At 31.8% G+C, this 12,692-nt stretch overlaps 1 protein-coding gene across 1 annotated transcript; it reads right to left on the bottom strand.

Moving 5' to 3' along the window:
- Positions 1-237: 237 nt before the first annotated feature.
- On the bottom strand, positions 238-9,922 carry LOC149895630 (putative fatty acyl-CoA reductase CG5065). The gene is made up of 12 exons (XM_090118584.1): positions 9,740-9,922; positions 8,691-8,842; positions 8,038-8,128; positions 7,691-7,836; positions 7,136-7,245; positions 6,435-6,518; positions 5,724-5,832; positions 3,489-3,565; positions 2,592-2,754; positions 1,551-1,701; positions 708-814; positions 238-375 (listed from the first exon to the last, which is right to left on the bottom strand). The coding sequence occupies exons 1-12, from the start codon at positions 9,920-9,922 to the stop codon at positions 279-281; spliced, it is 1,470 nt and encodes a 489-aa protein (XP_089974710.1). The 3' UTR covers positions 238-278.
- Positions 9,923-12,692: the final 2,770 nt, after the last annotated feature.

Here is a 12,692-nt window from a genome sequence, read left to right as displayed (position 1 = left end):
GTTTTACTAATCTTAATCTTATCTTATCTTATAATATATAATATTTATTTTAAGTATAGGTCTGCCTGAATCTGTACTTCGATATAATTAAACACTTAAGGTTCTATTTAATATTTTATTTGGTACCTACATTGTATATAATTACCTACCTATAGATCGATTTTCTTTACAAACAAGTTAAGTTAAGCAATTTTTATAAATTACACATAAGTAGGTATTATGAAATAAAACACGGAATTCTTAATAAAAATCATTTATTTACAATAAAAACTATTTAATTACAATGTATTGTACACTTTTATACTAACAACACACACGAAGTAAGCTAGAGAGAACATTAACACCATTTTCACGAATAAGTCCAAATAGTAGAGTCTGGAAACAAACATTATTACAATTAGTAATTTATTTAGAAATATCTTTAAAATCAATTTAGATTGACGAAATATTAGTTATAATATTAACTATAGGGAATTAAAAATTAATCTATATTATATTTATCTATATTATATAATATTATAAAGCTGAAGAGTTCGTTTGTTTGAACGCGCTAATCTCAGGAACTACTGGTCCGATTTGAAAAATTCTTTCGGTGTTAGATAGCCCTTTTATCGAGGAAGGCTATAGGCTATACATCATCACGCTAAGACCAATATGAGCGGAGCAATGCGGGTGAAACCGCGGAGCACAGCTAGTAAAGGATATACCTATTATGTAATATCCGCGCTTGAGGCAAAGTCTCCGGCAGTTCCCCGCAACAGAACTCTCTGGAGCCTTTCAGATAATTACGGATGTAACTCGGCCAATGCATCTCCTGGAATATATTCACATTTATTATTTATTTTATTTATTATATTATAATATTATATAATAGCATAGTTCCCGTTCCCGTAGGATTTCCGGGATAAAACCTATCCTATGTGTTAATTCAAGTACCCCTCTATATGTGTGCTAAATTTCATTGTAATCGGTTCAGTAGTATTTGCGTGAAAGAGTAACAAACATACATACACATACTTACATCCATCCTCACAAACTTTCGCATTTATACTTAATATTAGTAAAAAGGATAGGAACTACTAACTGTAAAAAAAATTCCTGTTAAACGTAACCGCAAAATATAATATTAATCATTTATTAATATTCAACAAGAAATCGGTCATCACACTATCAGCCCATCCAGTTTATGACCGTGCCAACCGTTGCTTTACCTCGGTTTTTAATATTTTGACGTTAAAATCACAACAATAAGCCAACCAGTTATTATTGAAGTGAAACTTCTTTATCGGGGTTGGAAAAAAATTTAGTGTAACATTTTTCCGTTACGCGTGACATTTTTCCGTTACGCGCCATCTTTTTCTTATCTCTACCGCGCGTGATTCGATGTATTTCTGTAAATTTGCATATAGTAAATTATTTTTTGAAAAATAAGGTCATAAAGAAGTTTCACTTCTTACGTGTGTACACTAGTACACGCACACATTTTTTTTCAAAATGAACACATCTATATTATAGTAATTTAAATATTAAATAAATAAGCAAAAACAAACCTTAGGGTCCGTATAAAATATATTATCTTCCTCTTTAGATATATTATTCTTCAAAGACATAAACCTCTGGTTGTTGAAATTCCACGATTTTGTGGAATAATATTGTAGTACTTTCATACCTTCGTTTATTCTCTTGTGGATGTTTACTAAACTGTCAAATATAAAGAAATATTCATTATTTTATATTATAATATACAGGGTGTCCCACTGTTGGTATACTAAGCTCAAAGGAGGTTAAAGTTTTGCATACGCTGAGTACGTAAAAAATACTTATAAAATTCCAGACGCATATTTTGACGTGACAACGTCTTATAATTCGATAGCGCCGGCTGCACGCACGAAAAAACATGACTCATGCGGCGTTACCTCGCTCTGAGGCGTTCCATGTAAGGCTTGAAGCGAGAGCGCGGATCGAGCTACAAAGAAGCACAATCGGACGTTGTCACGTTCAACTATCGTCAGTAAACCGACTTTACAGACAACCAATATTTTTTTTCAAATTGATGAATTCTTAAAACTCTATGTGTACACCCATAACAAGCAACCCGCCCAACTTTGCCACCAGCACGTGGGCTATCGTTTAAGATTATGTTTTCATAGACAAAATGCTCACATTAGCGAAGCGTTAGAGAAGAAAACATGGATTTTCAGGAAAATTGAGCAAAATTTTTTTGGCGTAATTTTGTTGTTCAAGTATTTTTTACGTGGTCAGTGTATGCAAGTCTACAAGTTCCTTCGCGCTTAGTATACCAATAGTGGGACACCCTGTATAAGTATGTATTCATTTGCTAATGATTAAGCGCGTTACACACGATGAAGATACTATAATATTTTATGTTAAGATTCTCTAATATAAAATATTACAGTATCTTAAGGTATCCGGTATCAGCGTTCTGACCATCATTTTTCTTTTTGTCATTGCGTACTAAGACCCCTGTAGAACCGCCATCCTGTTACAAATGATCCGAAATTTTGTGTCAGTGTTTCGTATGTGACGCGCTTTATTTAAATATCATTGAAGTGAATAAGTATGATACTCACAAGGGTTTCTTGCCCATTAGAACGAGACAGCAATCGACGAGATAGGCGGGTATGGTGTGTGTGAGCAGGACGGCGACAGCGTGGTGAGTTGGTGACGTTTTGGTGGAACCGCCCGGGAACCAGAGCGGGACGGAGAATGGGTACGAGCTCACTTGGGAGCGGGCTGACAGGGGGAAATATTTGCGATTTATTGCAACAAACAATACATTAAATCAAAAATATATATGAAAAAAAAGCCGGGTTGCACTGGGGGAGTGCCGGCAGAAGTGAAAACTTGATTATTAACGTTCAGCATGTTTGATATTTTGGAATGGTATCCGTCTTACGCTTTTTCGATCAGGCCACGTGTCCTGACGCGAGTTTAAGATTTTATACCCATTACAGAAAAAGTGCTCAACGCCGCTAAACAAGTTTTCACTTCCAAAAATAACTTATAACTAATACTAACACGTTAAAAACAGCAAATTAAACTATAAAAACTTAAAAAATACATCAGATTTTATTCAAAAATTTAATTATTCATCGAGAATCGAACCCGCGTATTTCTGCCATGCTGTGGCTACGCCCGAACCCGCCAGTCAGTCGAATTTACCCTACTATTTCTAACTATACAGGGATACTTGTAAAACACCAGCAACCTCGCAGGACAAGATAAAAATAAAATATAACAAATTATCCAAAGTCGTAGAACAAATGCTGTTAGCCTATCTTATCCTGAGAGGTTGCTGGTGTTTTACCAATAACCCTGTATAGGTACCTAACTATAATTATTTTTATTTATTAAAATATGATATTAACTATATGAGTCATCGATTTTCTTAAAAACTAAAATATCAAATTCGGTACTTTTTATGCATAATAATAATTGAAATACATACATAATAATATAATATTTACCAAGTTCAATAGATTCCCGCCAAGTGATAGGATTCTCGTTAGATCGAGCCAAATTATACACCACTATGTCTTTTGGCCTAAAATATAAACAATTATTAAGTTATCTGCGAAAAATTAAAAATCTTAACAATAATTTTTATTTATTTTTAAGAGTTGATTTTTTTAGATGATGTATTCAGTTTGAAAAATGTAAATTTTAAATATATTTTTTATTTTTATTTTAGTAACTATATTGTACAATAAAGAGTAAATAAGTTTCTTCGTATGTAGACAATGGTAGAGATAAACTACGACAACATGGCGCGCCCCTCCAAATTACTGTTTCAATGTGTGTAGTGAAATACAAATATTTAAATATTATATTATTATTATTTATAATAATATTATATTATTATTATTTATAATAATATAATAATTAAATTTTTAATTTTTATTATTATATTATATTATTTATTATGAATTTCACAAATACTTTCAAACGTTTTGAATTTTGAAGGGGTGCGCCATGTTATCGTAGTTTATCTCTATAATACTATGTCGTAAGTATTAATTTGAGCATTTAAAACGAACATAAAGCTAGAGCTAGAGACAAATAAATAAAAAAATAGAATCAAATAGAGCAAGAGCATTCTTTCGTGATCTTTTAGTGTAAAGGAAACGTATTCAGTGTTGTTCAGTAGATATTGGAACATTGCATAGAATCTTTTCGAACGCACTAAGAACAACGACAGAATGCTCTACGCCTGTTTACACCAAAAACAGTTTCGCTTCAATAATTCCAATTACTTTTATTATATTATTTATAACTAGCAATGCCCTGCGGTTTCACCCGCATAGATAGCGATATCGTTACAGTGAAAAGTCTACTATAGGTCGGACTATAGGTTTAATTTTTAATCACATGAAAATCACCTTTACCCCGTCCCGCACTACGGCCTTTTTTTTGTTTTAGTGGGGAAATCTTTCATAGATACCCACGACCGCGACGGCCTCCGAGGGAGGGGCCGTGGGTTATGTCGGATTCCTACCGACCAAAACCCCACTGTGTTCCGTCAAGACGCATATTGGTAGAATTCCTCCGTGACCCCCGCACTACGGCCTGCTCGAACAGTATACCTACTATTTTCTGTAGATTGACACTTTTAAAAATTCGTTATATCTTTTGAATGGAATATCCAATTCTTTTCATTTAAAAAGTATTTTGCTGGTATTGAAACAGTCTATAATAAAACATCATTTAATGGGATAAGGATTAATATATGTGTACCGATAACATGGTTTGATTACTGTCGGCACTTCTATTTACTTTGAAAACGTAAAAAAGTTGTTGTAGTAACATAACTACTGAAGATGGACATATGGTATCGCGGACTTTCTTGTAGATATTGATCCATTCTATAATACCGTAGAACATTTTTTTGTTCTATCTTCAATAGATTCCGCAGCGCACGCGATGACAGATTTTTTATTGAGGATTTTTTTACACCTTGGGTTACATTATTGCATTTTTGGTAAGGATCTCTAATTTTTTGAAAATGCAATATAGCCTATGTTGCTCAGTAAAGATGCAGCTTTCTAATGGTGAAAGAATTTTTGAAATCGGTCCAGTAGTTTTTGCGTGAAAACCATACATACATACATACTTACATACATACTTACAAACTTTTCCTCTTTATAATATTAGTATAGATATAGATATACTTAAACTAATTTAAAATCAAGAGCGTTAATTTAAAAATGTAACAAAACTAACAACTGTAGTGCGTTTTATTTTGAAAGATTTTCCATTCATAGAAATGATGAAGGTAGAAATATTATAAAGCTGAAGAGTTTGCTTGTTTGTTTGTTTGAACGCGCTATTCTCGGGAACTACTGGTCCGATTTGAAAAATTATTTCGGTGTTAGATATTTCGGTATCGAGGAAGGCTATAGGTTATATATTATCACGCTAAGACCAGCAGGAGCGGAGCAACGCGGGTGAAACCGCGGGGCGCAGCTAGTATTAGTATAGGCAATGCATGTATCTATATATATATATGTATGTTATATGTGCCGTGACCATGAAAAACGAGTTTCATTTATATAATATATAAATGAAACTCGTTTTTCTTGGTCACGGCATCACGCGTGAACGGGATTTCGATAATTCTTTTTTTATTATATTCCTTGAGAAATTGTAAATATGTACCCCGAGCGAGTTTGGGGCGGAAAGCTAGTTAATAAATAAACACTCACCTCGTTAGAGCAGTGCTACAGGCCACTAACACAACGCCGTTGACCACGAGGTCGACCGGCATGGCGTCCACGGGCTGAGTGTCGGCGCACAACATGGAGCGGATCACACCTGCATAATATAATAATAAAAACTTGAGTGGCAAAACGAAATTACTAAAAAAAATAATAATTACGTAAATCGTTTCAGAAACATTGAAAAATTGAAGTAAGTACATACATAAAAAATTTCTCTCTTTTATACCTACTGTCTTATAATATAATATAAATATCATAAAAAAATTTAGCTTCTAAACTTTTTGACTTGACTTCTAGACCCTTTTTGGAACGCGCGATAACAAACTTCGTTTCATTCGTTCCAAAACTTCGTTCCAATACTACTAATACTGTATACCTATATGAGTTAAATTATCTGTATTATAAAATAAGTATTTAATGTTTCAAAAATAATTTATTTTTAGTCTGTATTTTCTGATTGTCTACAGAAGTACAGAACATAACATAATTACATTATGATTTGTCATAGTAAATGGAGGATTGCGTTTTTTTTTGTAACCGGTTAATACATTGAGCTAATTTAGGTTTTTTATTATCATCCTCACATAAATAAATACAGTTTATTTCAATTCCAAATTTTACAAAATATTATGGAGTACTATTACTTCTGTATATCTATCTGTTTGTCTGTATGTATGTATGTATGTTACCACTTACCCTTAGCAGCGCCAACGATAACTCCAGTGGGTCCGTTGAGATTGTCCACCCAGCCCGGGAACGGCTCACGGACTGATGCCGTCACTAAAATAATTTTATAAATAATATTATATTTATAACAATAATATTATATTTATAACAATAATATTATATTTATAACAATAATATTATATTTATAACAATAATATTATATTTATAACAATAATATTATATTAAAATAGTTAAAATGGATTAAATTATTCAAACAACTAAGAAAAATAAGTAAACTTAATATTTACATTTTCATTGGACTTCGTAAAAAAGAGTAATTTACTGATAAATGGTTATAACTTGTAACTTTCCATGAGATAAACAAATTTTGAAAAATTTCTTTATTCGACAGTTTATGCTTCTAAAAATCAAGCATTGTTTAGGTAATGTCCACATCTACTTGCGTTTTTTTATTTATATTAAAATATACTATATCGCATGGTTTCACTTGCAGACAAATCCGCAAATATCTATATAGCTCATCAGTTATTTTGGTACATAAACTACACCTCTGCAAAATATCATTAAAATCCGTTCAGTAAATTCCCATGAAAGAGTAACAAGCACAAACTTTCGCATTTATTATTACCTTCCTAGTATAATTCAATTAAAAATGGCAAAATTCAGAAAAAATAATATTTAAAATAAATATAATTATCTCAATAACTCACCAATAGAAGGTCTCGCTATAGCAATCGGGAATTTCCCTTCATATTCGGAAACTAATTGTTCTGCTAACGATTTAGTGTATCCGTATGTGTTTGGTTGAGGGTGGATTAGTCTGCAAAATATTATTTTTTTATTAATTAAATGTTAATTTTAGTCTGACTCTGACTGTACATCACTACATAGTATAAATCAAAGTCGCTTTCTCTGTCCCTGTGTATGCTTAAATCTTTAAAACTACGCAACAGATTTTGATGCGGTTTTTTAATAGATTAGTACATATATACATAATTTATTAGGTATTAGACAAAGTGCAGGGCGAAGCCGCGGACGGAATGCTAGTCTATATAATAAAAATGAATCGCTAAATGTGTTGGTTATTGCTAAACTCACGAATGGCTGTAAATTATATACTAAAACCTTCCTCTTGAATCACTCTATCTAAAAACCGCATCAAAATCTGTTACGTAGTTTTAAAGATTTAAGCATACATAGGGACAGAGAAAGCGACTTTGTTTTATACTAATTAGTGATTATAAAATATAAAATAGTAAACTTACTTATCTTCCAAATGTTTCAACAGATCATATTCCATCCACGTCACTGTATGTATGACGTCACGCGGTGAATGTTTCGATGGATACAACTGCTCATCCAAAATTGATACGTCCGAACGACAGTACGTAGTTGAGAGGTGGATGAAGGCCTGACAAATAAATAATTAAAAAAAATCAGGATTTTTATTTGGTAATTATAGGTATGAAAAAAAAGAGCGTGTGTGCCGAGCCTGTCTGAAGTGAAACTTCTTTGACAAAATTTTAAGATACCAAAATCGTCGCCTTACTCCATGTCGCGACGGTCGTACAAATGTTTAAAATCTATTTTTAATATAATTTATGAAACTTACCAATAAATTGCTCATATTTTCAGCCAACTGTAGAACTCTCTGTGTCCCAACTACGTTCATGTTGACCGCGTCTCGGATAAACATGTTGAATCTAAAACAAATAGATATAAATTATAATATACTAGCTTACCGCCCGCGGCTTCGCCCAATTTGTCTTAAACATAATAAATTATATACTAAAACCTTCCTCTTGAATCACTCTATCTATTAAAAAAACCGCATTAAAATCCGTTGCGTAGTTTTAAAGCTTTAAGCATACAAAGGGACATATAGGGACAGAGAAAGCGACTTTGTTTTATACTATGTAGTGATATTAAAAAAAAGGAAATAATGGATCACAAGGCGGGATTCGAACCCGCACATTGAATTGAATTCATATTCTTTAAAAATATCTCGTTTTAATATTTTTTTTCTAATAAATCTCGATCGTAAAATATCTTCTGCGTAGAAACTGCTTTCTGAACTGGTTGTAAATAGTAAAACTATGATATGACGATTCAAAAGTGCTTCTAGAAGAAGTCTATTTCACTAAATAAATGTTTGAGTTTTTTAGTTTTGAATATCGCGTAAAAACTTATCCACAATTTCACTTCTCAGTAAATAATTAAAACCTCTATTTTAAATATTAGATAATAATAAAAATAAACACTAACTTAACACAAGCAGCGCAATGGAACACAACATGACAATCCTCCAACACCCGTCGATCCTCGGCCGACATCCCCAACCCCTCGCTGAGGATGTCGCCCCGGATGACATGGAGCTTGTCGAAGATGTGAGGGTTGTTACGGATGTTGTCAAATACCTGGTTAATAAGGAAATTTTAGTACATATTTAAATAGATATATTTTTACACACAGATTTGCAACCATGTGCCGTTATTGCAAAGGATCTTAAAAGGTATATAGGATTATAGGTTAATATCGAGTTGCTTGCCAATTATTCTCTATTAAACACTATACAGGGTGTCCCACTTTCGGTATACTAAGCGCAAAGGGACTTATAGTTTTGCATACGCTGAGTACGTAAAAAATAATTATAAAATTCCAGACGCATTTTTTTTTAAATAGAGGAATTCTTAAAATTCCATGTGTACACCCCCAACAAGCAAACCGCCCAACTTTGCCACCCGCATGTGAGCTATCGTTTAAGATTATGTTTTCATAGACAAAATACTCACATTAGCGAAGCGGTATATGCCGGCTGCGCGAAGCTAGAGACGAATACATGGATTTTAAGGAAAAATTTAGCAAACAATTTTTCGCGTAATTTTGTTATTTAAGTATTTTTTATGTGATCAGTGTATGCAAAACTACAAGTCCCTTCGCGCTTAGTATACCGAAAGCGGGACACCCTGTATACTTATGTATAGTCGTATTTTCATTAATCTATTCATGTATAACTAAGTATATTATAATGTGTTTAATGTGTGTAATATAATGTGTGTAGCTTTAAAATAAAAAAAAATGGTTAATACAAACTTAATAATTGTGAAATACTTAACTATTAATGTTTAAAATTATTTATAGTTCCTTTTTGAATTTGCTAAAGCTAAATAATAATTTCTAGTTCAATACTTTGTAATAATAATTGTGCTGATAATGTCGTAATCTTGTCGTAATTTAGTCGTAATTTTCTTAATATAATTTAGTCGTAATATTCTAACCAACTAAATTCATCTCCATCCTTCTACATCACTTACCCTTGACCCAATAAACTGGTTCCACCTCATCTTTAACCCCTGCCCCTTCTTCGGCCGCATCATGATGTAGACCCGCTCCACCCTGGTGCTCCGCAGCAGCTTCTCCACCAGCACCTTGCCGATGAATCCAGTCGCTCCGGTGATGAACACATTCTTACCTGCATAGAAGTCTGCTACTTCCATTGTGCTGCAGGAATAATTTGTTATCACTGAATCTATACTAAGTAATATTATAAAGCTATCTATTGGTGAAAACATTATGAAAATCGGTGCAATAGTTTTTGAGTTTACCGCAAACAGACAGATAAACTCTACAAGCGTAGAGATTTGTTAGTGATGATTTAGTTATTATTTTCTTATAAATTTATAATTCCTCCGTTCTTATCAATTATTCCGTTTGAATATTATTCTCTTGTTACCTAATTAACTACTATAATTTGGATAATTACGGATTGTAAATGCGAATTATTAGGTATATCTACACTTAATCCGGTGCGAGCTGTAAAATATAGGAAACGTAGTGATAAATAATACAATTAATTATGAAATACCTAATTATGATTCGCGATATTTATATAAAATAAATAATTAATAAATATCTATATAGTATCTACTTTAGCATAAGTACCTACTTAGTTAAGTTTATTAGTATGTAATATTCTTTCTTATTTTAAATCTCTACAACATTCTCCCCGTGACCACGCTCGCTGTAAAGTGTTCGAAACGTCGGGAAAATAATATAATGAATAAATCGCGTTTAAAATCCGTTAAAAAGTCTTTAATTTCTCTACAACATTGTAAATTTAATAATTTAATATCTGCTTTGGTTTCACTTAGTTACTTACCTAAACTTTTAAATTTTCGAACTATGTACTTATTTCAATTTTTCTATTTTTATTAAAAATTTAAAATATACTCACACAAACTACCACGGGACTCACTTAAAACACATTGAGAAAACACGCATTTTTCTTACATTTATAAAGTATCTTATTAATGAGTTTCAACACAAGAATTGGGTCGGATTACAAGGTTATTGTCAATTGTAATCTAATTAATTTCGTCAGATTTGTTTTATTTGAGTTTTCTGGCATATTTTTGAACAATCCGATGAGTCATTATACCTAGTTTCTTGAAATGGGGATTCACGGTCATAGATTTTATCAAGATGTAACATTAAAAATAAATTTTACTATTCTATTCAGAAACTAACTTTAACTACCTATTCAGAATTACGTTTTGGCGGCAATTTTCTTTTTTTTTTGTTCGATGATTATGACAGGACACTAGGCTCATAAAAATGTAACAAGGCATCTAGGCTCTTGGGCATGAAAACATAACCCTCATTCTGTCGCAGTCGGGTAAAAAAGTATTTAATTAAAAAATAATTTAATTTACGCGATATTTATAATTTATTCAATTGCTAAATTCATGTGAGTGGTTTTTAAAAGATTCGTCTTAGTCGATGAAAAAAAAAATTGGATTTTGGCGCCATCTAAGCATACCTATGTTGTGGCCATATCGTAGATTAGCTCATTTCATGAAATGTTCGATAATTTCATGAAAAGGTCGCATTTCATGAAATGTTTTAATGTCTATTGGCCACATCATGATGTGGTTTGAGAAAATCAATGATAAGAAGTCATTTTTCGATATGGTCAACTAAACGCACAGTTTTTTAGTCAAGATAAACATATTATCGTAAAGCAGTTACATTAATTACTGGTAGAGGCGTTGCAGGCTAGGCGCTTTGTTTATGTGTGAAGATGGCGGTCTCTAACAAAAATTTTATTTCTTGCAGTGAAAAAGTTAATAATTCGTTCAATTAAACTATGAAGAAAGTGCAGATAGCACAGTTTTCTAACATAAGTATTTACGACGAAGTGGTTCTCCAGTACTATGGAAATTCAAGGAATATGTGTGGCAGGATTTTGTTTTAAATAACCAATCATATCGCTTCATTTAGTTGAAGTTTGAAGCGATACTATTGGTTATTTACAAACACATTCCTCGCACATTATCTGTGGAAAAGCAACCTTACGATAGGCCATAATATATTATAAAACTATTATCCTGGCACGTAAACTACCAAGTATCATCATAATCTGTTCAGTGGTTTTCTCCTGAAAGAGTAACAAACACATGCACAATTTAGTTCAATACACATTACAAGTTTATTGTAATAAATACTTTTTATCAGGGTCTGGAGTATAAATAAAACGCAATATAATTCAAAAACTTTAATAAAATAACTATAACATACAACTATCGTCGATATATTTGTAAAATATTAAATACAAATCAAATACATTACACCATGGACATACAGCTTATGATAGCTCTTTATAAAACAAATTATTTATTTCAAATAACTTGTTTTTTTTCATACAAAATCATAAATCCTGTTCGAAGGACCATTTTTCACAAAGATTTGTGAGGCGTTAAGCTTTTTTCTATATTATAAATTAAATATTTATTTCACTTTCCTTGTATTTTTCATATATTTGTATCAAATATTGTTATATATTACGTGTTTTTTTCTTGATCAGTAATTACATAGAAATATTATTAATGATTCGTCTGTACGTTCGACCCAATTATTAACATAAATTAAACAGTTTTACTACTTTGCAAACGGCTGGACTAATTTTGATCATTCTCATTACAAAAAATTTTGTCCTGGATGATAAGTGGACAAAAAAATAACTTGAAAATTACTAAAAAAACTATTTTAAATAGGAAGTTAACGGATGTCCGTTAATAAATACAAATTAAATACAATAATATAATAATGATATATTAAATTAAACTTACACCTTCTTTTCGAAAACCCTCCACTCAAATACAATCTACACATTATAACCGCATTTAAATGTGATTTATTACATTAAGAACCTTTTTAAAAGTCGGTTAAAAATTGCATCATTTTAAAGCCTGTAAAATAGATCACATT

The sequence above is a fragment of the Colias eurytheme genome, chromosome 30 (genome assembly GCF_061535395.1).
Source record: "Colias eurytheme isolate Ceu_HAF_F1 chromosome 30, ilColEury1 Martin Lab GWU primary, whole genome shotgun sequence".
Lineage (NCBI taxonomy): Eukaryota > Metazoa > Arthropoda > Insecta > Lepidoptera > Pieridae > Colias > Colias eurytheme.
This window is presented reverse-complemented; position numbering and strand designations above follow the sequence as displayed.

What these genes read in the sequence shown, in the direction of transcription:
- LOC149895630 (XM_090118584.1), bottom strand. Translation starts at nt 9,922, where the DNA reads ATGGAAGTAGCAGACTTCTATGCAGGTAAGAATGTGTTCATCACCGGA. An exon ending in ACCAGTTTATTGGGTCAAGG is followed by an intron (nt 8,843 to 9,739) that starts GTAAGTGATGTA and finishes CTTATTAACCAG; the next exon opens with GTATTTGACAACATCCGTAA. An exon ending in AAAATATGAGCAATTTATTG is followed by an intron (nt 7,837 to 8,037) that starts GTAAGTTTCATA and finishes TTTATTTGTCAG; the next exon opens with GCCTTCATCCACCTCTCAAC.